The 26,602-nt window shown below is 47.9% G+C and overlaps 1 protein-coding gene and 1 long non-coding RNA gene across 4 annotated transcripts in view; both read left to right on the top strand.

Annotated features, from left to right (window-relative positions):
• Window positions 1–11,671: 11,671 nt before the first annotated feature.
• Window positions 11,672–15,954, top strand: LOC137145648 (uncharacterized). The gene is made up of 3 exons (XR_010917700.1): window positions 11,672–11,815; window positions 14,308–14,451; window positions 14,551–15,954. It is a non-coding gene; the product is annotated as an uncharacterized lncRNA (long non-coding RNA).
• An 811-nt stretch (window positions 15,955–16,765) lies between these two features.
• The window catches only part of ABCC5 (ATP binding cassette subfamily C member 5), a 68,480-nt gene continuing 58,643 nt past the window's right edge, over window positions 16,766–26,602 (top strand). For all 3 annotated transcript variants that reach the window (XM_067536513.1, XM_067536512.1, XM_067536517.1), the window contains exons 1-2: window positions 16,766–16,842; window positions 19,010–19,192. In XM_067536513.1, coding sequence (XP_067392614.1) covers window positions 19,064–19,192 — 129 coding nt within the window. In that variant the 5' untranslated portion in view covers window positions 16,766–16,842; window positions 19,010–19,063. The remainder of the gene's footprint in view (window positions 16,843–19,009; window positions 19,193–26,602) is intronic.

The following is a 26,602-nucleotide window of genomic DNA, read 5'->3' as shown; positions in this document are numbered from 1 at the left end:
AACAGGTGCTGCCCATCGGCCCTGCTCCAGGGCCCAGTCATACCCATTTTAAAAGGCCAGTGCAGAGACCAGCTTAGGCCTCCAGGAGACTATAAAGAGTGGCTACTTGCAGAATGCTGGCTTTCTGCACCCAGCACTTCAGAGCCCTGTCCTGGGGGAAGCTGGGTACTTCCCTTTGGCCGCAGAACTAAGTAAGTGACTACCCTTCTGCGGCTACACAGCAGTGTGTGGGGAAAGTGGCATCCCTGCAAGGTGTTGCTGGGATCCCAGAGACACTAGTTGCAGATGTGCTTGGGCTGTACCTGTGGTGACAGAACAGGGTGTGGGGCTGCTCCTTTGTTTCTCCCCCCAGCAGTGTGGGGGGCTGTTTTCCCCAGGACTGTCTTGCTGCTGTTCTGCTTTTTGTCCCATTTCTCTCCCCTCTTCCCCTCCCCGCATTTAAAATCCGATTGCAAATATGCCCTGGCCCGAGAGAGAAAGAAACAAGCTGGGACTTAAGTGGGTGCTTCCAACTTTTGTTCCCCTGGTCCTGTGAGTCACATAATGCAGTTGTCTTATTCTGCAGCACCTGGGCCACCTGGCATTTTGATCAGCTCTTCTGTACCTGTAGCTGAAGGGCACAGACAACCAACAATGATGCAGCAAAAGTTGGGGGGACTCAACTCTAGAGTCTATGCTTCTGAGTTGAGTGAATGAGGTTGTCAAGTTGTTAGTCAGGCATCTCCAGCTGCTGCTGCTAGAGAGGGGTGGTTGCTGGGCCCAGATCCCGGGGCGGGTCCCTTTTGGCTCTGGAAACAGGGAGCAGCAGGGACTGAAGGCTAGCCCAGTGTGCTTCTATTAACCCCCAATACTCATGTCACCTCTGCCTCCTCACGGAGACCAGCCCAGAAGCAGTGCAAGGGTCCCCATGCAGCTGGGTTTCAGATGCAGTAGCTGGGCTCTTAATTGTCTCCTTCAAGTTACACGGGAACAGCACAAAACTCGGCATGTGCAGAGCCAGCATAGGGCGAAGGGAATCCTCTGCTTGTGCCTCCTAACAGCCTGGGACACGCAGGAATTAACCACATCAAGAGGGGAGGCAGAATCCGTCTCTAATATTTAGCTTCCTTTTTAGCTCTGGATAGAGCAGTAAAACCCCCTGAGGCTCTCTGACCGTCACAATGCAGTATCTAAAACCACTGATCACACTGGGGAATTCTTAAATTGGTGTCCCAGCTGGCATCTTCTCTGCCACACGGGATGTAGGGCACTGCTCAGGGGCTTTTAGTGTATCTTTGGGGGGGGAAGGTGTCTTTTTTAATAAAAAAACCTTTGTTTTCATTGCTCATGACTCTTCCCTCTAAGACTGGGAACTTGGCATGGACGAATCTGCCTTGTTTTCGTAGGGTTGCTTGCAAACATCTGGGCTGCTTGTTGTGGTGTGTTATCATAGGGTCTCCTGGGAGCCCTGGGACACTGCGGGGTGGGGGCAGTTATTCCCTTGTAAAATGTGTGGCAGCATGAGCTGAGGAATCTTGGTCTGAAAGGATTCCAGGGACATTGGAAACGCTTTAGAGGATTGACAACTGTGGGTCTCCTCTCTGACTTGGTCCTGGCCAGGCTTCCTGCAGCGTGGCCTTTCTCATGAGCCTCGTGTCCGCTCTGGGTAGGTCAAGAGAATGAGCCTTTTTCCCCCAGAGGTGTAGCTGGGCCTGATGTGAAGAGCTTAACATAAAACTCGGCCACAGTAAATGAGTATCTGAACACCTAGCACTGGGAAAGGAATTGAGTGAACCTAACCAGGTTAATGCGACCTTTGGATGTACGAGCAGGGGAATAGCGTGTAGAATGGCAGTGGTGGTACCTCTCTGTACGGTACTGAGAACACCCGTACTGGATACTGTGTTCCATTCCAGTATCAGTGCTTCAGAAAGGAGCCACAGGAATGATCTGGGGTCTGGAAAACCTGCCTTACAGTGAGAGAATAAAGATGCGCCAACTATTTAATTTATCCAAGAGACAGACTTGATCAGCCGAGTACCTACAGGGGGAGAAGACTTCTGATCGCAGACAGCTCTGTGATCTAGCGGAAGAAGGCAGTCTAAAGTGCAGTGGCTGGAAGCTGAGGCTAGACAAAGGCTAGCAATAAGGTCTGCGTTTTTAGCAGTGAGGGCAATTAACCATTGGAACCCCGTGCCTCGGGAGGCATTGGCTTCTCCAGCATTTGCGGTATTTAAATCAAGACTGGCTCCTTCTGTGAAAAAGATGCAGTAGCTCAGCCAGAAGCTATGGGCTGGATGGAGGAATTACTGACTAAATTGTCTGGCCTGTGTTAGGCAGGAGATCAGACTAGGTGTCTGGAGCCATTCCTTCTGGCCTTAAAATTGCCATCTCGTCTGATCCTCAGGTGTGCAAGGCTAGGTCCGCCCTCTCCTGGGTCCTGGAAATGGGTAGTGGGCCATCCTCAGGGGTGAGGTGTTCCTGGCTCCAGTTCATGGGTGGGGCAGAGCATCATCCAGCCATGGAGAAATGGCAGTGCCTGCTGTCTCTTACCTCAAGGGCTTTGTCCTTGCTCTTCATCTTCAGCCACTCCCACACCAGGTGGGCTCCAGGGTAATGGGACCTATAGTTCTCCCCGGACCGCTTCTCCTGTATAGTTTTTTTTGCTTCATGCAAAACTAATGTTGCTAATGCAGCCCTGGTTTCTCCCTGTCCCCAGCAGAGCTACTGTAATGCTGCTGGGTGTTAGCAGCAAAAGAGGCAACGTTCTGGGGGTGGCTACTGTGCTGAACAAGGAAATCCACCTGCTCTCCTGGCAGGTATCTTTCATTATCCAGAAGCTTCCTCTGGGAGGGTCCCCACAGTACCATGCTGAGGTGTTCTATCCCTGTGGCATGAACCTGCAGCAGAGGGACATAATGAATTGCCCAACATCATGTAATCTTGGCCAAACTGGGAATAGAACTCAGATCTCCTGACTCTCTAGGCCTGTGCTCTAGCCACTAGACCATGTAGGAGCAGGCTTTTAAGGAGCCCCCTCTGACCTGCTCCCCTCCTGAGAGCATGGCTGGACACATTCTCCAGCGGCTATGTCTGTTTTCTGGTCTAGTGCCTCCTGTGGCCATGGTTCTGAATAGATTTTAAGGTCACCGTTTCGGAGGACCTCGCTGCATTTCTGCTGCACAAGGAGGATGGGTCAATGCAGACAACCCGTCTCCAGAGCCATGCTGCGATCTCTGCTCGCACCATCACAGCTGTTAACTTCACTGCTGCCAAGTGTGCTCGCATGGCTGGCTGCAGCACAGAGGAACATGGCTGCTAAGTGGCTAACCAATTGCAAGGGGAGGCATGTTAATTTCAGCTCTACCGTGGGGTGGGAATCTTGTTTAAGTGGAAAGTCCCTAGGCCAGAAGGAAAATGTTCCTGTCCAGCCTTGAAGAGGACGTGATGGTGAGTAACAAACACATGATGACTTGCTAACGTCCCTCGGAATCTCTGTTGGGAGGCTGGTCTGAAGCCTTCCATCATTTTAACACAGTCCTGATCAAAGACAAGGCAACTTCATAGCTGCAGAGGCGTCCGCTGAGAGCAGTCTGAGGTCCCTAATGCAACTGCTGGCTGAAGCAATGAATTCCAGAGTGCACAGTGATTCAAGCACCTGTCTGATAGCCCCTGAGACAGCAAACAATCCCACGTTCACCCGATCTGAGCTCTGGGGGTGGGAGGTGAAGGCGTAAAGTGTTGGGTGCCCCAGCTGACCCATGTGATCTTTCTATGTAGTTGTCTATTAATGCATTTCCTCTGAGCAGCTGTTAAGTGTCAGTTAGTGGCAATGTTTGTGAGCACCCTATGGGACCCCTGTCAGGCACTTGTCCCAGTTACGGGCTTGCTGTATGGTACACTTCTGTTACACCGCACAGTACGACAGAGCTCCTAAGCATGGCTTTCATCCCAAGCAGGGCTATCTGGAAAGACCTGCTCCTGCAGCTGAGTTACCAGGCTGGGGAAATGGAAGCCCCAGGATTCCTAGGCGATCCAAGAGCCCAGTTAAGCTGCTGGGGTTCTTTTTCATCCCCTAGAGCAGAGACATCGCTTTCCGGGCCAGCTCGATGATTTTGTGGGGTCTCTGTGAGCACGCACCCCGCTCCTTTCTGTGACGTTTGTAAAGATGCAGTGTTGCGAGGAGAAGCCCCAAAACGCGTAGGACGCTCAGTGAGTGGGTCAACGCAAGAGACTGGCAGAAGGGGCTGCCTGGTCTCGCCGCCCTCCCCTCCCTGGGAACTGGTGGCCTTGGTAAATTATGAGAATCAGGCTTGTGCTATTTGAGGCTATACACTAAATAAAAGTACCTGCACAAATTCCTGTAGTTCAAGCATCTTGGTCTGACCCAGACAGTAGCCTCTGAATTAATGTGGAATTTATTTAAAGGATGCTGGCCTATTTGACACCAGTGGGATCTCCTTTTTCCCTCCAGAACAGGTACAGCACAGTAACATGAGTATATAAACTCCCCTTTCCCTTCCTTCACCCCACCAGCGTTGCCCAGCTCTGACGCAGGGGACAATCTCCATGGCCATTCACTCCTTGGCTTCCATCCTGAAACTTCCAGCCAAGGGGCCACTTCGTGCCATTTGAGATGATGGGTTAATGATGGGACATATTTCCACTGCCAAATGAAGGGACACCCACCAAGCTGATCTCACATGGGCCTCCAACAGATGGTTGCTGCCACTGGCACCTGAGATTCATTTTCAACCAGCAGCCGGGAGCTCTGTATCCTATCGTCACCCAGCAGGTACCAGGCCATCTCTGGCTCCCAAGAGATGTACTCCACTGGAGTCTCCTCCTGGGCTTCCTAGGGTACAAAATGCCTGACTCGGCATCTGTCCATAAAGGCCTATTTGGCTGGGGTCTGGCACTTTCCCTTGCAGCCCCAGGGCCTGAGTCACTACAGGTGTTGACTCGAATGGCTTTGTATGTGACCTCTGGCTGGCTGCTCCGCTGCCAACACTAGGGCTTGTCAGCTGAGGGTTCCCACGGGATCCAGCCGGCTGGTTTAGTCCTGCTCCCACCCTCTCGGCAAGCAGAGATCCCTTTCCAAAAACCAGCCCGGGGTCCCTTTTTGGGGGCCTGAACTCAGGAGTCTGGTATGGCCCGTTCGGGCCTGGGCTCCTGTGTAACAAGGTGACCGGGTGGGGTGCGGGGTGTGATAGCACAGGTGACACTTTCTGTAAGATGCCTGCAGGAGTTTGACAAAGGTATTAACTAAACCAATCCTGACCAATCCCTGCTGGTGCTGAGAGCGCGGTGCCCTCTGGTTGGAGCAGCAGAGCCCCTCTAGTGCCTCACCACCCGGCAGAATACACGGATGCCACAGGCTCCACGCCCACGGCCTGGGAACATCTGCACGATGTGTGGGAAAGGGGTGGGCAGGCAGGGGCTGTGCTCATAGGAATCTGGAGGGAGGCCCATCAGAGTTGGTAGGCCGCACCGAGCTGCAGGCCAACCACCAGCGAGTGGGGAGTCTGCACCCCAATGCAGGGCCGTAGCCAGGCTGTTGGCTGAGTGTGACGTTTGAAGTCCTCGTGATCCAGCGCCTGCAGTTCTGGATGATCCTGAGTGGGCAAGTCCTGTTACCCGCATCAGTCTTGAAGCCCTTATTTTAATCCTCTCCCATCCTGCTCAGCGCTGTCTTATTGGAGCGGTGCTTCCCTGGCAGGGAGAGCTGGTTGGTTCCTTTAGGGCATGTCTACATTGCAAATGAAAACCCGCAGCTGGCCTACACCTAAGCCATCTGGGCTGATTAACTGTGCTGGAGATGCTCCGGCTGGAGCCCGGGCTCTAGGAACTCTGTGTGGTGGGAGGGTCCCAGAGCTCCGGCTACAGCCCAAGCCTGAATGTCTACATTGCAATTAAACAGCCCCTTAGCCCGAGTTGGCTGGCACAGGCCAAGTGTGGGTTTTAATTACAGTGTAGACAGACTCGTCGTGGCTGATTGGGCTGGTAAGGCTGCAGCGCTATCTAATAGGGGTTCGTGGGCTCTGTGCTGCTCCTCTACTCAAAGCCAGGTGTTGGTCAGGAGGAAGCCCAGAAAAAATGTTCTCCTGGTCTCCAAAGTGACTCAGGCCAGCCTGAAAATCAGGACCTACTTCAGAAGCGGCCAGTGAAGAGTGCAAGACAGGCGTGGGGCTGTCCTGCCTGCTCACCTGGGAAGGAGGCAGCGCCTGCTGCAGCTGTACTAGCTAGAAGCTTTTCCTGGTGGCTGCTGTAATAAGAGACCTCAATTTTCAGAAGGGCTCAGCACCCACCCTGGGGGGCTAGAGCTTCAGAAGAGTCTGGTTTTTCTCTGTACCTAAACAAGTGGCTGGATTTTCCAACGAATCAGCAAATTGGGTGCATGGGAGGGGCCCAGCTCTTGAAAAATCTGGTCTTGAGCATCACCGTGAGAGCTGCTGGGAGCCGAGCACTTGCTTATGAGGCTCAGGCAGTGCGTGCTTTGTGCCAGGGCTGAGCCCCAGCACCTCTGGGCTCGCCAGGGCTGTTATGAAAGTAACAAAAAAAATGCTTGAGTCCCAGCACCTCTCTCATTACAGGTGAAGCATTGGGCTCAGGGCCAGGTTTTCATGTGGTGCTGGTGAGAAGGGAGGCTTAAGGGGGAAGAGCGTAGAATTAATGCTGCCGTTTGACTGGCAGATCCAACGGACCCACCCTAGTGTGTCTACTGAAGATATCCTGATGGCCACCTTCCCACGGGAGATGGGACAAGCAGGGATGGTGCACGCCTCTTGCATCGGGGGAGGACGCCTCCCTCCCCGACACCCTCCTGCCTGCACTGCTCGCTACTCTCAGCAGTCGCTTCCTCCTCCCTTCCCCCACACTCTCACTCTGCTTCTTTCCATCTGCCCTGTGCTGCTCCTGCCTCTCGTGCCCTCTCCCTGAGTCTCCCCCCCCCCACCTCAAGAGGAGTGAGCTGATGGGGGGGGGAGAGGAGTAGGCAGATCAGGGGAGGGAAGAGGCGGAGCAAGGGCAGCATTCATCTTACTAGGAAAGTGACCAATGGGATAAACCAGTGGGCAAAGAGGAACAATTAAATAAACTTCATATGCACTGAAATATCTAGAGTAAGGGTACAAATGATGGTGTAAAAATGGCTGTGACATCATACGAAATCTGGGATGAGATTTGAACCCTGATCCTGCAGCTGGCTCGTAGAGATGAGCCCGGTGTTTTCCATGCCAATGGTCACTTTAAGCCTTGCCTAGTTTTGTCATTTCTCTCTCTAAATTTTAAAATAACTCTGCTGGGGAGGAGGGGAAGGTCCGTTTTTTGCACACGCTGTCCCACGGGGTTTGGTTAAATCGGTATTTGATTAGTATGTTTCCATAAAGTCCATCACACTGAGGGGGCCCAGTGAAGTGATTCTGCTGATGGAGGGAAGCAGATGTCCATTACAAAATCACATGCGCTAAGTGAACTAGCTGCTGCTTCGATCGTCCCCATGCATCTCCGGAGGTATGAATGCCCCCAGCTTGTCTAACCAGGAACTTTTGTCTTCGGGCGCTGCTGAAACCGGAGTATCAGGAGCACCGTGTACAGACAGCAGGTCTGAGATCTCACGTTCCTCAGGAGTCAGTGGAAAGGAAAAATCTTTTTACTATTTTCTCTCGCCAAGGGCTCCAATTGCTCCTCAGTCTAGAAACTAGTTCTTAATTGATAGCAGCCAGGGCTTATGTGTAGCAACAGTGAGGGAGTCACGTAGGCATAGGGTGACCAAATATCCTGATTTTATAGGGACAGTCATGATATTCAGGGCTCCTATTACCCCCCATCCCCTGTCCTGATTTTTCCCATTTGCTATCTGGTCACCCTACCTAGACTGAAATTGCTTGGTAAGCCCTGGCTGGTTCCACTGCAAATATACCCTGCCAGAATACAGAGCTGACAACAAATCCAGGAACGGGGCCTCTTGGGACCTGTCCCTTGACATGACCTTTGTCCTCACAATGTAAATTTGCCATGTGAACAAACGTAGGCAGATTTGGGGGGAGTAGGGAGGTCCTCCCTGTTTTCCAAGTACTAGATATGGGTCCCGAACAAAACCGCCAGCTCCACATCCCAAAGCTATGGGGAGTGGGGGGAAAGAGAAGTGGGGTTTGAATCCTAAGCGTCCAATCCCATTTCAAGACAAGCATATCTGTCCCTCTTTGCTTTAGCCTTGCCGGACTGTTTAATTCTATGCACTGAAAAACCAACAGCTAGAGGTAGTTAAGCGCTTGTCCATCCTTTGCCTGCAAAAACATACAAACATGAAACTCTAACTGTGGAACAGACTTCTTCTAATTTAGCAGTAGCCCTAGGTCTGGCATGAGCAGTATTAAATGCAGGGTACACTATTGTTAAGAGTCTGCTCCACTGCTATTGTTTAACATATGATTTGTCCTTGAAGTTATCAGGTTTTCTAAAAAAATCAAACAGTCCCACACTCAGTACAGATTAACTGCTCTGGGCTTGTTCCATATATTTAATTTTGCTCTTGATTTTGCAATAGCTGACCTTCCGATTCCATTAATCTGGTCCCAGTCAAAAATAGTTTCAAACTTGTAGCTGCTGGATTTAACCAGTGCATTATCTCTTCACAGGAAGGAGGGCAATCCTAGAAGGTAAAGTTAGATGGAACACTTTTCCATGTTCCTTACTGCATGACCTAAACAGTAGAACTGGCTGAATTGTAATAGAGAGGTTCCCTTGAGATATTCACTTTAAAGTGGAAATCTCATAAAACCAAAGCTTTCTATCACAGACCTGATTGATACAGTGAGAACAGCCTCTTGCAATACTTCTGAGCTTGGCTACGATCCAAAGGCGCAGAGAAATTAATAAACACAGAGAAACATCCCAGTAATATGAGGCAAGCAGAGCCTTGTGCATAATGTGACGGTGACTTATCTTGCTGCAAAATTGTGGATTCTTTTTAAATTACCACATAACTTTGCTTCAGACTCTTAGCTTTCATTTAGGCAAAAGTTGTAATCCTTGGCCTTTATGGTTGGGAAGATAACTTTCCAAATGTAAACTAATGCTGTCAGTTTTGCCTGAGTCTGCAGCTCCGAAGCGTGAGCTGCCCAATCCATTCCTGTGTGTGTGTGTGTGTGTGTGTGTGTTGGGGGTGGGGAGTTAATTCTGAAGCATGATGACAATTTGAATGCTCGCCTGAGCTACTTCCTGGCTGATCACTTTTGCACAAACATCCGCTAATGTCCTTGTGTGTCAGTTTGTTGCATGTAGTGGCAGATGCTGGGGGAGGTGTGCAGTGAAGCAGCATGTTGCTGGGGTGGGGAACAAGGAATTCAAACTCCCTCCAAGTTTAAGTTCCTCTTCTCAGCTCCAAAAACATCCGGGACTGGTGAAGAAGAAAGTGCAGCAGTGCATCCTCTAAGCCTATTTGGGGTCCCTGCTGCATAATGTAGATCTCATGTGTCCTCATAAGACCTAGAGCCTTGGAAATCAGTGGAATTAACCCACCTTTTATTTCTTTTTAGTTGCGAGCTAAGAGGCAGATTGCATCTTTTATCTGATCCCATCCACCTGCCTCCACACAACAGCTGGTGTAATAAGGTCTTGGGGAAAATCCTAGTTAGCATAGCCCACCAGGTTGTCAGACAGCTAGCATAGTCGTTAATACCTCCCATCTAAGGGGTGCAAGTTGCAGAGGCCATCAGGTCACTTTTGAAAAAGCTGAGCTCCTAAAAGATGTTAAGCCATGGCATGAAAGTGGGCACTAGCGTGCTGTGAACATTCATTCCACTGGTAGGTCTGGGTATGTGAACTTCCTGGTTTTTCTGCCTTTCGTCTCCTCTGAACTTTGTATTCTGCACTCACCCCATTGGCACTGGAGTAGCTGATGGGGAAGTTTAGCTGATTATTGTCCCTGATTGGGAGAGTGGTGCATAATGTTTTATATTTACGTATTCTTACTGTGAGACAGTTGTGGGGAAGGGCAGAGGCTTGTAATCTGTCCTGAAAGCAATGAGATCCATGGTCATTCTAATCTCTTACAGGAGATTTCTGCATCCCTGGGTCCTCTGCAGCGAGAGCTCAGATCACAGCTTGGAGCCTCTGCAGATGCCCGGTATAGCAGAGTCCAGATTTGGAAGAATTTGAAACTGTTAATTAAATGTTAATAGCATAAAACACAGGTAAAGGGTGGTTTGCAACTGTCATCTCCCATTGCAAATAGCTCATTAGTACAGTATGTGCCACAGATTTTCTTAAATCAAAATTGTGACTTTCCTCATTTCTTGCCATGACAAAACTGCCGACCTTCATAATGCCTTATTATCACAATGTTATCCCTAGGCGTTAAACTCCCCGGCTCATAGGAAGGCAGCAGTGACCTCTGTCATTTGACAAATCCCGTCCAGCCTACACAGTTCACAAAGAGCTTTCCAGGGCTGCGATTCAATTACAGGACCTGTTGGTATCTGTGTAAATCAGGCTAGTGTTCTGGCATTGGCACATCGGACGTAGGTGTGATTCCAAAAAGAGACGCAGTGCCATGCGTGCTGTTACAACTTACTGAGTGGTGGTCCTGAAAGGAGGCATAATAGCCAGAACTGGTTCTTTGGTCAGGCACCCCTCTCTCCACCCCCATCTATCAGTTGGCAGAATCTAACAAATACCAGAAGCTGTGAGGGGTCTTCTGTGCAAATCAGAAGGGTCAGAAATTGACTGACTGTTCAGTTCTAATAAAACCTCAACTACCATAGAAGTGATAAAAAAACAAGAGAACAAGAGGATGAATGAAGTCCCTTTGGTTCTCCCCAGAGCTCGTTCTTTATATTGGGGCCGGTGGGAACCATGGTGCCACAGGCCAGACACAAGGTCATGGGACTCCTGGGTGACTCAAGGAAAAGGAAATTAATTTCTCAGTCCTGTGGTCTGTGTTGTGGCCAAATGCACTGCTCAGTGAGGAAGTGAAAGCACAAGCTGTGTTATAGAAATAAGCCTGGGACCTCCGGGATTGCATGAGCCTCTGCAGCTTGCACTGAATTCCCTGTCTGGGAGCTGCTGGGGCAGAGTAATATCCCCTGTGGACTGTGCACACAGGGCAACGAGTAACTCACTGAACAGTTGAGTTGCACAAGAACTAAGCAGAGTGCAAGTGGCATCGAACTTTTAAAGTTGTGTCAAAGAAGATGCGTTCTCATGCATCATCCTACCTGAATGAAATAGGAGAATGGCGCATCCTACCAGCTAGTCTTGCCAGATGTGGAGAAATTGGGAGAGGCTCAGGCTGGTGGCAAACCTAATAGACTATATCGGCACTAGAAGTGCTTGATTTATGCATCTCTACTATCCTGCAGCATCTCCTGCTATTCCAAAACTGGTTCTCTTGACAGACGCTGTCAATCAGGCCACACTTAGTAAAAGTACATTGTGTTTCTCTTTTGTGGGTAAATTTCCTTGGAGTAGGAGCACAGCCTCAAACTCATGTCCACATAAGGCCTTAAGCAGAATTTCCAGCTAGTCCTGCAGCAGTGCGAAATTACTGAACGAACCCCTGTCACATCCCCTTCCCGTTTGTGTAACTGATATTGCTCTGATCTGTCCAGGGTCTGGACAATGTTAAAACTGCAGCACAATTTTTTTTGCAGTTATGCGTGTTACAAGGCTTTCCACTGATGGGCTGTGGCATGGTTCTAAAAGGAGATACTGTACTGGTTATCCAAACCATGTCTGCAGTGCTGCTTGAACTAGCATTTGAGTTTTAATTGGGAAGAGCTCCTGAAGGACTAAGTGATGTCTGCTTGTTTCGACCCAAGAGACTGAAGTTCTGGTAAGTTCAGGTAACGTAACTAAGTAAATCTCTGCAACGTATATCTCTGAGTGCCTCAGTGGGTGGATACAAGTGCTCAGATATTATAGTGATGGCTGTGGTATAAATAGCTGGATAAAGACCATCATTTGCACAAACTGAACTTGGATTTTCTGGACCACTTGATGACGCTCAGTTTATCGAACCCAAATGGCTTTGATCAGACAGTAACTGGATTTGTTTTAAGCTTCATCTCCCTCCCTTCTGCAGCTCCCCATCTCTGGCGCACTTCTCTCCCTGATTCTCCGTTTGCATCCCTGGAGGTCACCTGTCCCTAGTCGGCTTTGCTCCCTCTGTGCACAAGTTCTAAGCTGTGAGATTGCTTACAGTGTTGGTTATTTGTTAAAGGTTGTCCAGACACTAAAATAGTGTTTGCATTCAAATGGCTAAATAAAGAAATAAACCCAGGTTGGTAATCCGAATGAGGTGATTCTTGAGGTTCAGTATCCTCTAATCCAGCGGTTCCCAGACATTTTCCCTGCATGATCCCATTTTCAGATGCGTTGTTTCTCAGTACCCCAGACAGCATGGAAGTTGCCGTTTAAAAATGGTGTCCTCCCTGCTGTGTGACCTCACAAGCACTGTACATGCAAGGTCATGCCGCAAGGAGACTGCCATTTTGCTTTACAAAACGGTGTCCTCTGGACTGCATAATCTCCTACACAAATCGTGCGTGCGAGGTCAGGCTGCATGGAGGGCGCTGTTTTGTAGAACAAAATAGCAACCTTCATGTGATGTGACCTCATGCTTATGGTTCATGTGAGGTCACGCTGTGCGGAGGAGGCAGTTTTGTAAAATGGTGTCCTCTGCACGCTTGGGATTGCCGTGAGCTCATCTGCTGATGAAGCAACCCCACTTGGGGGGGTCACGACCCAGTTTTGGGAACTGCTGCTCTAATCTGTCAGGGCCAGAAGCAGATCCTTTATATACTCTGTGAATCCCAGTTGTCAGATGGTATCCCACTTGTTGGATGGTATAAAACATTTCGTAGGCTTGGTCATTTGCCAAACACTAATCTTAAAAGCTGTCACTGGTTCCTTGGTTTGGCTGTCACTTTTTTTTATCCCTGGTCTAGGACTGAATATAGAAAATCCCAGATCCTGAATCAGTGACCTTTTTTATTTCCTACAGGCCTGGTCTATGTAAAGACTGCTATCATTGGTCATCACTAGGGAATGAACCCAGCACTGAAAGCATTAATTTCTCCCACTGGAGTTAAATAAAGTAACTCAGCTAGCTGGTAGCACTAGTATATTCGTATCCTCTGGACAGGCCACTAGTGGAGACTCAGAACACAGACCTAACAGTGGATTATGTCTAGACTAGTATTTTTCTTCAAATCTCCTGTCATCGCACTTGCATTGGGCATCTTGCTTCAACCACTGTTGCCTAGACCTGACCTGAGCAGAGTTGGGTGATACCGGTTAAAATGCCAGCCCCTGTTCTTCCAGCACTACTACTATTCCTCCCACCAGTGGCGCTAACCTTGTTCTAGTGAAAAGGCGAGGGACATAAAGGAAAATGCCAGTGTGGGCACAGCCACGGTGTTCTCCCTTCTGCTGCATTTCCTGGGCTGAGATGCTTCTTGTCTTGTCACTACCTCACTTCCTATGGCTTCGGTGTTTTGCTGAATATTCAGCCCCTCCTCCCCAGCCCCTCCATATTACCTCTCCCTTCCCCAGTGGTGTACCAAGGGGGTGCAGGCCCCTGGGTGCCAGCTTGTGGGGGGGCACCAGGCTGGCTCTTCGCAATGTGCAGGGGGTGGGGGGCGCAGGAGGCTCTGAGCAGTGCAGAGCCTCCTGCGACCCTCCGCCCGTCATGAAGGGCTGGCCCGGAGTGCACATACCCGCCAGTCCAGGCCTGCAGCCTGGCGCCAGATCAGATGGGGCGGCCTCAGCCCCGGGCCAGGGGCTGGGCAGGCCCTTCACGACGGGCGGTGGGGCGGGGGGGGGGGGGGGGGGTGCAGGAATGGAAGCAGCCTCCTGCACCCTCCACAAAGGGCCGGCCTGGAGCATCCGCTCCGCACCCTTTACCTGCTGCTCCAGTCCCGCAGCCCAGTGGCAGCTTGGATGGGCTTCTGTGCTGCCTCCTCCCCCCCCGCTAGGTGTCGTGAAGGGCTGAGCTGGTGCCCCCCCCCTGCAGACTGGAGATGAGGCTGCCCCATCCAACCTGGCACCGGGCTGCAGGGCAGCAGCAGGAGAGGCGGGCGCTGTGCACCAGGTAAGTGCGGGGGGCAGCGGAGCCAAGCCTGCATTTGTGCCCCCCCACGCCTCATGCTCCCCCCGCAGGTACAGACCCCCTTCTCCCTGGGGCAGCTGGGGGGTGGTGCCAGGACCCCTCCTGCCCTGCATGGGGGGGTATGTGTGAGGTCTGGGGGGGGGCGCAAATGTAGGCTTGGCCACTGGAGACCCTCTGTCCGCCACTGTCCTTCCCCATCTTGTGTCTCCAACCAGATGCCACAGAAGCTTTTGAGCTCTGACATTTCATCAACTTGGCTCCAGATACTCTCTTGAAGAAGGCTACTCTGCCCTTCTGGGATCAGGAAGGCTGAGAACTACCTGCTGGACCCCCAGTTGTAACAAGAATGCAGCATACAGGTTTGTTTACAAAGGCGCTGTGCAGGCATTTCAGGATCAAGGGCTACTTCCCCATTATTGTGCAGGCTGACAAAGTACGTGTGTTCCTGGCTTTCATAGAATTACAACCTGGGAACAAGACTCAAGGCAACTCTTCCTTGGGAAGCCTGTGTAAGGCCCACGCTTGGTACAGGATGCGCAGAACTCATGGCAGATGTTCTGGTCAAGATAACTCATGTCAACACACTAAAATAAGTGATTTATCTTGAATTTAAACCGTAAGTGAGTTCTTGGATTATTTCTCACACTCTGTACTGTGCTGATTGTGCTGTTTAATTGTAGCTGCATATATCTTTACAGCAGAACTTGTGTAAATAGGAGTCCAGTTTTATAACTCCATTCAAAAAGGGTTTTCGGTTATCTTTTATCCTTCTGGCTCCTATCCAACTATCCACCCTTGTTTATAAAACATAAGGTGTACTGCATCACTTGGCATGAAATAATCCCAAACACTATAAAATTCCAACCAAACCAGTTTGAAATTGCACAGGTGAGAACAGTGGAATTTTCCAAAGGAAGACCCGTGACTGCCCAACATATTAGCCCTGTGCTTTCATGACTGTCCTGCTGTGGTTCGTGCTATGCTTCTGCCTGTGGTTAGTAATGGGCTTGCAGTGAGGCTGTCCCAATATATTAGTATGTCCTCCATGGAGATGTCTTGATTTTGCCAGAAATAGCACAGGCTGAGTGATATATGTCAGAGTGCTCATGATTGCTGCTGGGGTTATATATCAGATGACCCTAAAATATCTGTCGATGCCCTTATTACATCTAGGCTTAGAAGGATTAGATTTTTATGGGTCGATGTTGGTAAACGTCAGTTTTGTACACAACCTATGGAAAAATATTTCTTCAATGAGTGAAATGCACAAAAAGGCAAAGCAAGAAAATTGTGAATTAAGAACTTAATCTGATTTAAGGATATGTGCTTTTTTTTTTTTTACATGTGATGTTGACTACTTGTTTTTAACTTCTTGAATTTCAAAATGTCATTAAATTGTCTGACCTCCACATACTTTCACACAACTGTGAACATTTAAATATCAGTTTAAGCATTTTTACCTAAAGAATGTATTTTAAGAGTGAATTCTGCCAGACCTCCTTACAGAAAGGTGCAGTTGTCCCCTGGACCTGAAACAAACATTCAGGGATCAATTTACTTGTTGGTTCTCACATCCCAGTTTTACAATGATTCAGTTTCTTCATTAGAGCTGGTGGTTTTCAGGAAGCTGAAACTTACTGACAGGAGAATAATTGCTCTACTAATGGACTATCTGTTATATAAATTGCTTACCTAAGACATCAACCAAGATTAACTTCTGAAAGTAACACAGAGAAGGGCGGGGCTGCCCTCCCACTTTTTTTTAAGCAGAGAAAAACCTACAGCCCTTGTTTCTAAGGCCTGTGGCAGCTTTCCGCTAGCAGGGGTGTGGTGTTTTGTTCTTTTGTAGGTGATGAAGTGTGTGGAGGGATTCAGCTGTATCCCTATCCGTTATAGGTAAGGAGGAGGAGATAGGACAGAAGGGGGTCTAGGAGGGGTTAGCCTGGCTGGGGGAACAGGACCAGCTCAGAGAAACAGCCCCTCTGTATTTTGCTCTGCCTGACCCCTGGAGAGGAATGATGTCCCAACGGGGCTGGCTCAGAGAACAGCAGGAGGAGGCAGGTTCTCCTCGTACTTTTGCTGGGGGGGGGGGCCTGCACCAAGCCCTGTAACTGAGCCGGGGGCAGAGGGGTTAAAGACCAGGCTGCGGGGAGCAGGGGCCTCCCTCCCGCGGCCACTAGTGCACGCGAGCGAACCCCCTCCGCTCCCGGGCCTGGCGCGGGCCCGCCCCTCTGCCGCTGTGGGCGCCGCCCCGCCCCTGCAACCGCTGGGGGTGCCCCACCTTGCGGAGGGTGGGTCACCCCCACTCGTGTCCTGCTGCCGGATGCGGCCCCCTCCCCCCCAGCCTTTGAGGGGAGGGGCGGCCCCACCCCCCGGGCTGCCTTGGGTGCATTCACCCCTCCCCCTGCAGCTGGGGCGAGGCCACCGCCCGGCTCCCGGGGAACGTTCCAGCGGCAGGGCCAGGCCCGGCGAGCGCTTCGCTCCTGCCGCTGCGGCAGCCGGAGGGAGGGAGGGAGGGAGAGCAGACCAGAGAAGCCGGCCGGCGCGGGGACTGCCGGGAAGTGTAGTTCCCGCCCCCCCTAGGCCCGGCCGCAGCCGTCGCAGGGAGGACTACCGTTCCCGTCGTCCCCCGCGGCGAGAGTCGGTCCCGCGCAGCCGCGGTGGGGACGCCGGTGCCGCTATAAGGTTGTGGTCGGGGTGCGGGGCGGCGGAGTGCAGAAGCCGCAGCTGCGGGGCAGGAGCCGGGCCAGGTAACGGGCGTAGCGCGGCGGGCTGCCGTGGGGGAGGGGCTGATGGAGAAAGAGGGTCTTCCTTCCCCTCCCCCCCTTTCCTGACCGTCCGGCACTGCTGAGGCAGGGCCGCCCTCGGGCTGGGAGAGGGAGGCCGGCACTGGGCGGGCGGCGGGGGGGGGGGAAGACACCCTATCGGCCTCCTGCGGGGCGGGTCAGATGGGAGGGGGCCCCCCACCATTGGGGGCCCCCCCGGTACCATGGTGGGGGGAGGGGCGAGGTGGGACGGGGGGCGCACACACCACCGGGTTCCCCCCCCGGTCCCATGGCGGGGGGGGGGCGAGGTGGGACGGGGGGCGCATACACTATCGGGGTCCCCATCGGTCCCATGGGGGGGGGAGGGGCGAGATGGGACGGGGGGAGCGCACAGCACTGCCCCCCGTCCCCTGGCCGGCGGGGGGAAGGGATATGGGACGGGGGGCGCACACAGCACCGGGTTCCCCTCCCCCCCCCGTCCCATGGTGGGGGAGGGAGATGGGACGGGGGGCGCACACACCCTCGCCGTGGGACCGAGGACCCGTCCCTGGTTTGTTGCGTGCCGGTGCTGCCGTTGCAGTTTGCAGCGGGGGAAGTGGGGCTGCAGACGCCCTATCTTAGGAAGGGGGGGGGTGCACGGTGGGTTGGGGAGGGACAGGTGCTGGCTGCTCCTGTCTGCAGATCAGCGGAGGGGGTTGATGGTGTGTTTGCGTTAGTGGCATTGGCACCGTAGCCGCTGGGTGCCGTGTGCGGCTGGCCCCGCAGAGGGTGCTGCAGAAGAGAGGATGGAGCATCCAGCGAGGTACAGCAAACCGGCGGGTGGGTGCACACGCAGGCCTGGCGGCAGCGAGATGCAGAATCATTCTCCAGCAGCACAGCCAAATAAACCCGGCAAGGCAGAGGGAGAAGGAGGCAAGGAGGCCCCTGTGTTTTCAGTGGACTTCTGCTTCAATGAGTGGCTCTCTCTGGAGGGCTGTAGTGGGAAACATTCTGGTTATCTGCAAATAAACAAGTGATGTGCAATTGTAATATCTTGGGACCCACAAAGATACCACACATCATCTACCTGCCTCTCTAATATCTTGGACTGGACCAACTTCTGTGTCTCTCACCAGCAGAAGTCGATCTAATAAAAGATATTACTTCACTTGCCTTGTAAACTAATATGGGTAGTTGTAAATATGAGGCAAAGGGCATGTTGCAGAAATAGCCTGGATGATGATCTTTAAGCAATTAATATGGGGGTGGGGGGCAATGTTACTGCATGTAACAGGGTCATGGTCCATTACACCAGACCTGCTGATAAATTTTCTGGCTGCAGTATAATTTAAACTGACCTTTTCCATGGTGACTTTTTTTTAAAAAATCCACAACTATGGAGATATAAAATGTAATGTCACAGGACAAGGTGACTTTAAGGCAATCTGCTTTCTGGAAGAATTGATTTTCTATTATAATCTTAAAGACAGGAAGATTTAACAGTCTGAAAAGAACAGCTGGAGAGAGCATTTCTTTATAAATAAATGTATAGGCATGGAAAATACATTTTTGATGCTTGTCCAAATTTGTAATGAAGATGAATAGTATTTGTGGGGGAGGAAAAAATTATGGGTTAAGATAAGGCTTTTTTCAGTGTCTGTGGGAACTGAACAAAAGACTGACAATACCTTGTGTTAGATTTGTAGAGATGAATGCTGTATGTTCTATGGGTTTTGAAACTAACATTAATTTTACATATTAGCATTTCAAAATGTGCAGTCAAGAAAATAGAGTTCTAGTTGTTTATCAAAATGTTTTAGTATCAAACTTAATTTGCTAGGATCAAGTGACTGATTGATTGTTAGCAATTCAGATTACATAAGATTACAAATATTTGAAAATTTTAAGTGGGGGGAGGAGATTCTATGGCTCTTCTGCATTGAGTCATTTAGTCTCATGGTTACTTTAGGATACCCTTTAACTAGTCCAGCAAGGGGTTCATGTGCTTTTGCATCAGTTCTCCACAAGGCAGTATAGTAAAAGTAGTCTGGTCACATGTTCTAGGATTTCAAAATTACTGCCCAAGGCCTTTGGTTAAAAAGCTTCCTATAAATCATGCAGTATTGTGTTGGGCATAGGATATATATTTTAAATTGGGATTTTAATTCTTTAGATTTTTCTGAGGCGAAAATACAACTGTAAACCCTGGCGTTTACGGAAGGAGAAGATGAAAGACATCGACCTAGGAAAAGAGTACGTTATACCCAGTCCTGGGTATAGAAATGTGAGGGAGAGAGCCAGCTTGGAGCAGTGCCAAGAGCAGGAAGGGTTGAAATTCCAGCAAGCTAAATATAAGGTCAGTTTCTCTTCTCCACTCTCCATGTCTCTGTGTGTGGCTGCTTAATAAATTACATATAGCAAACCTTATCGTGCTATGCCAGCTTTGTCCAGGTTTGTTACCTTGAAGGTCAATGATGGACATTCTGCTTCTTGCTTAGGAGGACATTTGAAGGAATGCTGTACCTATATTAACCACTGGTGCAAAATTGCACTAGAGGGGAAGACTAGTGCTTAACAAACACTCAAAATTGAAATAAATTTTTTCAAGAAGTATAAAAAATAAACTAAACTGAATTATGCCAAATATTCTGACAAAGACAACATTTTCTAATGCGCATTTCTGGGGCTACCTATATAATTGTGGTGACATAAAGCCAAGAGACATCTGCAAGCATAGGTCGAAAACATGGACAGAAGCAACAGAAATGGTATGAAAACGTAAAGAACTCTTTGCTAATCATGCCCCATTCAGAGTTAGCAGCTTAAAGACGTTCTTAATCATGCACTGTGTTTTTTTCAGAATTATTTTCCTGAAGCATATGTTTAACTTATCTTAATAGTAGGAATTGTTTGTACTTAGAGGGATGAATTAGAACCTCTATATGTATCTATAGATTACCGTGTCTCTAGTTCTTTACTATTCAGTGCTGATTGTGTTTTCTGTGCCGTACAAGAGACTGCAGTAGTTACCTATCCCTGCCAGTTAAGAACCAAACTAACTGCCATTCAGCTGTTAGTCTTCTCCAGTGTTATCTGGACTAGTGAGTTTGTGATGGGTAAATAAGAATGGCGTTCTAGGTGTTATGGGGATGTATAGCTAGTTGGTAACCTTAAAGAACATAAACCTTGGAAGGCAAATCGGTGTGCAGAAAACCCAGTTAGTTACTCAAAAAATCTTGACAATCATGATCCACTTATGTGAAAGAACCAGTGATTTATGCCAATTCAAGTTAGATTAGGGATGTTTACTATGACTACTTTAAACTTTTGAAATATATTTTTGCATATCCTTTTCTCAAAGTTCTTATCTAAATGCTAAGGAAATAAAAGTGTGTTTTAAGCAACAAATAAATGAAGTGATTAATACTGAGAACATGCCTTGCTTATGTTTAGGTTTTTATTTGTACCTGCATACAATATGAAACTCTACTATGAATCCTGCCAAATTAGCATGTTTACTAAACACCCCAGCAAGATTAGCTGTCAGAAATCCTCAGTGTTAAAAATAGGTTCTAGTCACTTTCTTTGCATGGGAAAAGTCTGTGAATGTTTGTTTTAAAGCAAGTATTGAGAATGTTGTTATAAAGGCAAATATTAAATGTCAGGTAATCTGAACTTTTTTTTACATCTAAAGTACCCCTAGAGATAGATGAACAGCAAGGAAGTTGTTTTTCGGCAGTTGGTTTTAATCCTGGCTAAAGCATTGCACTGCTAGTGCTGGAATGTTATAGAATGGTTTGTTCTGCAGTAGGGCAGAATGCTGCTGAGTGCAGTTTGTACTTGCAGTCTCTGCAGTTCACTTAGTTTCTGCACAGTCTCTGTGACTCAGCATAATATTGATAACAGACATCGTTCAGGACAAGTGAGAACATTTGACTTCTGCTTTAATGCAGGCATTAATGCAGAATCAGGGCCCCTCTGAAGTCATGGTGCAGCTTCTTAGCAGCATTGATTATCTTATCATTGGCTTACAACCCAATACAGGTTATCCAGTAACAGCTGTTCACTGTCCAATTGCTGGTGACAACAGTATTACCATTGGTGGAGAGCCTTCTTTCTTTTCTAGCCAATGGGTTTTTAGTCCAGCTGTAGCCATATCAGGATGGTTTTTCTGATTGGCCTGTGGCCTAAGAACGTGCTTATGCATAGTGTAACTTCTGCAATGAGCTTATTAGAGCTGCTGGGAATGAGCTGCTGTTTACCTCCTAGTAAACTGCAGTTAGCCGGGTATGTCTTGCATGTTTTCTGTACTGATTGGGTGTTGTTCTAAAAGAATTTGAAGTACAGCTGAGAAGAAATCAGTTTCATGGTTGTTTGCTTTGAAATTCACTTTGAGCTGCCTTCAGGATACTCTCTGAAAATGCATTTCTCTTCCTGTTCCCACTGAAGAGTTCCCTGCCCCGGAGGGTCAGAAAAGGCCATGTACACCCTGAGTGTTTGGAACTTGAGGGTGCCCACTGTGTAGAACACTGTATTGTTGTCCGCCACAAGTGCAGAATTCTGTATGGAAGGTTGAGAGCAAAGATGGGGTGAATAGTCTGGGACTCCAGGCAGGACAGGGAGAGGGAGGGCTGGGTTTATATGTGTGTGTTTTTTTGTTTTTGTTTTAAGTTGAATGGTTAATAGAGAAGGACAAAACAGGAATGATAAAAATTAAAAAAAAAAAAATTAAAAATTCAAAAACAGGTAAGTCTTAAAGGCGTCGGGGAGTACGATTTAGAAAGGACTGGTGTACAACAATAGTAAACGTAGGAGACAAGGTTTTAAAAAATTTAAGTCTTTTATTTTAATAACAAGATCTGGTGGTTGCTTATCTATTACTGTCTGCTAATCTTTTTTAAAAGTGTGCATGGGTGTGTATACACACACACACACACACACTGTGCTTAGCACAATAGAAACTTGTCAGTACTGCCCAGAAGACCCAATCAGGCAGTACAAATAAGTAATGTGAGAGTCCTGGCAGAGAGCACTCAAACCATCTTGGTCAATGTTACTAAATGTAGAACAAACAACCTCTCTACAGAACACTTTAACTAAGCAATGTCAATTTATTTTACACTTCATTGCTAAATGTTTGTAGTCTTGTGTTCCTAATTACAACAAAACTGTAAACATGTGTGAAACATACAGGTTCTATTCAACAAAATTGCTGCTATCAAGATCTGAAATGAAAATGCTGAAATGTGGTGGTTCAGAGCAGTGCTGCATTGAAACCAAGACTCAAATGTACCACAGTACATTTGTTGTAAAGTGTGATGCCAGAGCAGTGTTTGCATAGCTCTTTGATTCTGGGAGGAAGATGGGGTGTTCTGTTTTCTCTTGTCCCTACAGAGGGTTACGAAGGCATGTGCCTTCCCTCGTCCTGGACAGGATTCATATTCATTGGCTGTCGTAAGTAGTGGGAGCTGCAAATCAAGTAGAGTGCAGTGTAGTGACACTGGCTTCCTTTTGTAAAGTGCTTTGAGATCCATAGATGAGAAGTGCTATGCAAAAACTAGGTGTTGTTGTTATTATTTTTATTATTATTAGTCATCAGGTTTTCATGCTGTCAGGCAAGGCTGCAGCTGCCCTGGACCAGACTTGCCTCTGAATGTGTCTTTCAAGTCCTGGTTTCTGTATGTGTTAAAAACCGGTTTTAAGAAGCAATATTTGTGCACATTCTACCTAGTAAATTGAGATAAGCATAATGTTCACTTGTGCCCTAAATAAGACCTTTCATGAGTGAAAGGATGATGTAGGAACGCTCAGCCAAGACCCCAGAGGCTACCGGTGGATGTCATGTCAATCTTAGTTCCCTCTCCAATCCTGTGTGTGAAGATTCTCTGTCATTTTGTACTATGGAGTCCCCACTTTTGTTATTTACTCCATCGGCTCCCAGGGCCCCACACTGTAGCCACCAATTTTCTGTCAAAAGAGGTCCGATAGATTTAGGAATAGCCTTGTCGGGAGTGCTGATTGGGGTGAATATAGTATTTGCTATATGAGTTGCTCCTTTTCCAAAAACGAAAGGCATCATGCTCTGACAGTATTACCAGATCCTGGCTGCGTGGACAAAAAGATTGCCTTTTTAAGAACAACATGGTATTTATCTCAGATAGGATTCCTGAAATCTTAACTCGCAGAGCCATGCAATACAAATAAGACTAATCACCAAGGTTTCCTGCTACCTGATGGAGGCATTGTCATAGTTTTTTCATAGGTCCAAGTTTCTAAGTGTTTTGGGAACCTAAAAATTCAAAATATAATTCCAATGAAAATCTTATTATACCTACAGGTGGATAAGTGTCTGTCTGATAATGAATTCTACACCATGACTTTTAAAAATCCAGTGTGGCAAAAGCACATGTATAAGAGGCCTTAATATTCTGTTTTGTAAGATGCATTAAAGACTTCACTTTGCTCCTGTGTAAGGAGATTCTGTACTAATTAGCACTATTGTGCTTCATAATGTTTAATTTCTAGATAAAGGATGCTGCTCTGGTGCGAACAAATATGAAGGTAGTTGTAGGGTTCCACAAACAATCATTTTACTGCTGCTAAAAAGCCATCATCTCTTACCAGATTAAATGAAAACATAGATGGGATATTTCAAAACATCCCTTTAATATCTCACTAGAATGTTAATGCATGAGTTAGTATCCTTTGTTCTCAAACTTGTTAACTGTGTACTTTAAGTATATCAGAAAAATTGCATTACTTACCTTTCCTTAGCTGGGATCTTATTGGGAGTTGTGCCTCAGGGGGAAGTGGACCCACTGTGTCCATGAAATCCACTGCAAAAAGGACATTACATGGAATGGAAAGAATTTTATGTTCCAGAAAAGCTTTAAGGGCTATGGTAGGAAGCTATTTATCAGGAAGGCTTAAAACCCCAAAACATTTTGGAATAGTGATATGCAATACCCTCCTGAAAATTCCTAAATTTGAGTAGTCAGTTATTAATCTTGGAGCAGTAATTAGGTTTTGACACTATATATCTGTTAAAACACAGTAATTTATCTCCATTCTGCCCCAAAATACTCTCCTCAGGCTTAGGGTACACAGCAGCTAGGAGTGTGCTTCCCAGTGCATGTAGACACAGTAGCTCTACTTCACATAGTGTGCTAAAAATAGGGTAGCCAGACATCCCGCCATTAGGGGCTTTGTTTTATATAGGTAACCTATTTCCCAAACACCCCATCCCGATTTTTCACGCTTGCTATCTGGTCACCCTAAGCAGTGTGGCCAGTGGTTTGAGCCAGCAACCCTGGTATGGACCCAGAGGGTCGGGTGGTCTTTGATCTGGGGGGCGAACCTGAGCCACCATTGCCACAGCCAATCCGCATACTACAGGTAGGAAACTTGAGAACAGCTAGCGTGTGTCTACCCATGCTGGGAGGCATTCTCCTAGCTACCAAGTAGACATACCCTTAGGCTCTTCGCCACAGGACCTGGATGCGAGTGCCACTCAAATGTGGCGCGAACTGGTGCCAGTTGCTGCACCCACATTGATTGATTGATTTTCTTATCTCAATGACTCATCAATAGAACCTGCTAAAAATATGCAGGTAAAACCCATGTTGCCAAGTTGGAAGGGGTGGAGCCCTAATAATTTTCCCTTCAACCGTCTCCCATTCTCCCTATTCTACTCAGGATTTCTTCCTGAGTGCTCTGTTGGGTGAAAGCAGTTTTGCCGGGCTGGTGTATTGGCAGGTCTTGCACCAATAGTGCTGAACATCTGCAAGGCTTGAAGGACTTAAAGGCTTGCCTTCAGCACTGTGTTCTTTAGGTCCTGAAACAAAGGACCTGCCTACTCTAGGGAAACTCCTAACATTTCTCATTGTTGCTAACACCAGTTCATCTCCACCATTGGGCTGGTCAGTAGTGTTTGGACCCTGTTGCTAGCCAAAGCATTATCTGAGTTAGACCTACACTGAGCATAATACTGATCAGCAGCCAGCATTATTGCTATTAGATATTAGCAAGACTCCTATTACCTATGCTAGGAGCTTTACAAGTGAATCTCCGGGAGATTCAGGTGCTGTGGGAAAATGACCAAAATAGCAAAATCAGTGGAAAATGCTGATACACACAGTTTCCAGATAATCATTTAAATACTCAATCACTCTTTAACAGTTTCTATTCTAATGTAGGCAGTAGGCTCAAATGGGCTTAGAATTTGTTCTGAATTGGCACTTGTCCAAAGACATTCCTATGTGGCTTTATTTGTAGGTGACAAGATGTTTGAAGCTAATCCTGGTGGATTAGCTGTAGAAATAGCAGGAAACACCATTGGAACAGTTTATCAAGTTGACATACTTGGTACAAAGTTCTGATTCAGTTTGGTTAGCTGTCACCCAAGTGAGCAGATCTATCAACATTTGGTTGTGGTGGAGGCAATATACAGGGGCAGCCACTATGGCTGTGTTTACACGTAAGCTTTTTGAAAACTTGTTGCTCATAGCAGTCAATTCTGCTACTTCTACAACTGTAGACAGGGATTGCTGGTTGCCAGAGGCTGGGAATGGGTGCCTGCCTGGATGGATGACTCGATGATTATCTGTTCTATTCATTCCCTCTGAAGCACCTGGCATTGGTCACTGGCGGAAGACCAGATATGAGGCTAGATGGACCATTGGTCTGATCCAGTATAGCCATTCTTATGTGGTCACCAGCTTGAGACATTTGTTTGCACATGTAAATCCCTCAGTATGTTGAGGGATCTTTTATGCATTAACTTGATGCATTTAACAAGTTCAGATATAAACTCTTGGAGTATCTAGCAATTTCTTTACTTAAGTTGTAGCAAATAAAGATAAGTCTAACTCTGGTCATTGTTTCAATTATTGAGTTTACTACAGCTAACATAGAAGAAACACTGTATAAAAGGTACACCTCTCTCTCCTGTAGCCGGAAATCTAAGACTTCACATTTGTGACATATCTGGCCCTAGGGTAGATGACCTGAAAATGCCAAGGTCAGAGCAGGCTGCACCAGGAGAGCAGATTCTCCCAGAACTAGTGGCTAATGCTGCCATAAATTCACCAACCAGTCACAAACAGTGCTTCTGATTCCCCATGCTGGTTATCAAAAAGCTAAAACAAAAAATACACAGTCCCCTTTACAGCATTTTAGTCTCTAGCTCTCAGTCAGCCCCTGACCACACTAAAGAGATAAGTTATTACAAACTCTGTGCTCTTTACCAAAAAGTTCTCCTGACCCTCAAAGGTCAGCCACATTTCCAGATCAATATAAGTTTGGATCTTACCCACAATACCATGCTACCAGCCCATCCTTTAGTAACTAAAACTAAAGGTTTATTATAGAAGGAAACAAACAAGTTGAGAGGTGTTACATGATTAAAGCAATCAGATACATACAAGTGATTTGAAAGTCCACGTGTATGTATATCAGGTTTTCAGGAGAATTATGGAGTTTGCAGGCTTGTATAGTCACGCGGGTGCACATCCAGTACCTGGATGGGTCTCATTCCTTTGTTTCACAGCTTCAGTTACAGATGAGTTGATCTCAGAGGTAGGAAGCGGGATTGAAGACAATATAGCTGTGGTACAGCTGCCTTTTATAGTCTCTGCCTGGATTGATTTGCCATGTGGCCTGTTTCAAACACAAGCCCTCAGCCCATGGCATGGAAAAGCCTCAGGGAAAATCCCCTGTCCACAGGGGACATGCCCTGGTGATTCATGAGGTGTAGCCCTGGCTTTTC

This window comes from Emydura macquarii, unplaced genomic scaffold (genome assembly GCF_026122565.2).
Source record: "Emydura macquarii macquarii isolate MOO-44397 ecotype Brisbane River unplaced genomic scaffold, CSIRO-AGI_Emac_v2 contig_3603, whole genome shotgun sequence".
In the NCBI taxonomy this organism is placed as follows: domain Eukaryota; kingdom Metazoa; phylum Chordata; order Testudines; family Chelidae; genus Emydura; species Emydura macquarii.
Note: the sequence above shows the minus strand (reverse complement) of the source record. Positions and strands in the feature narration are given on the sequence as shown.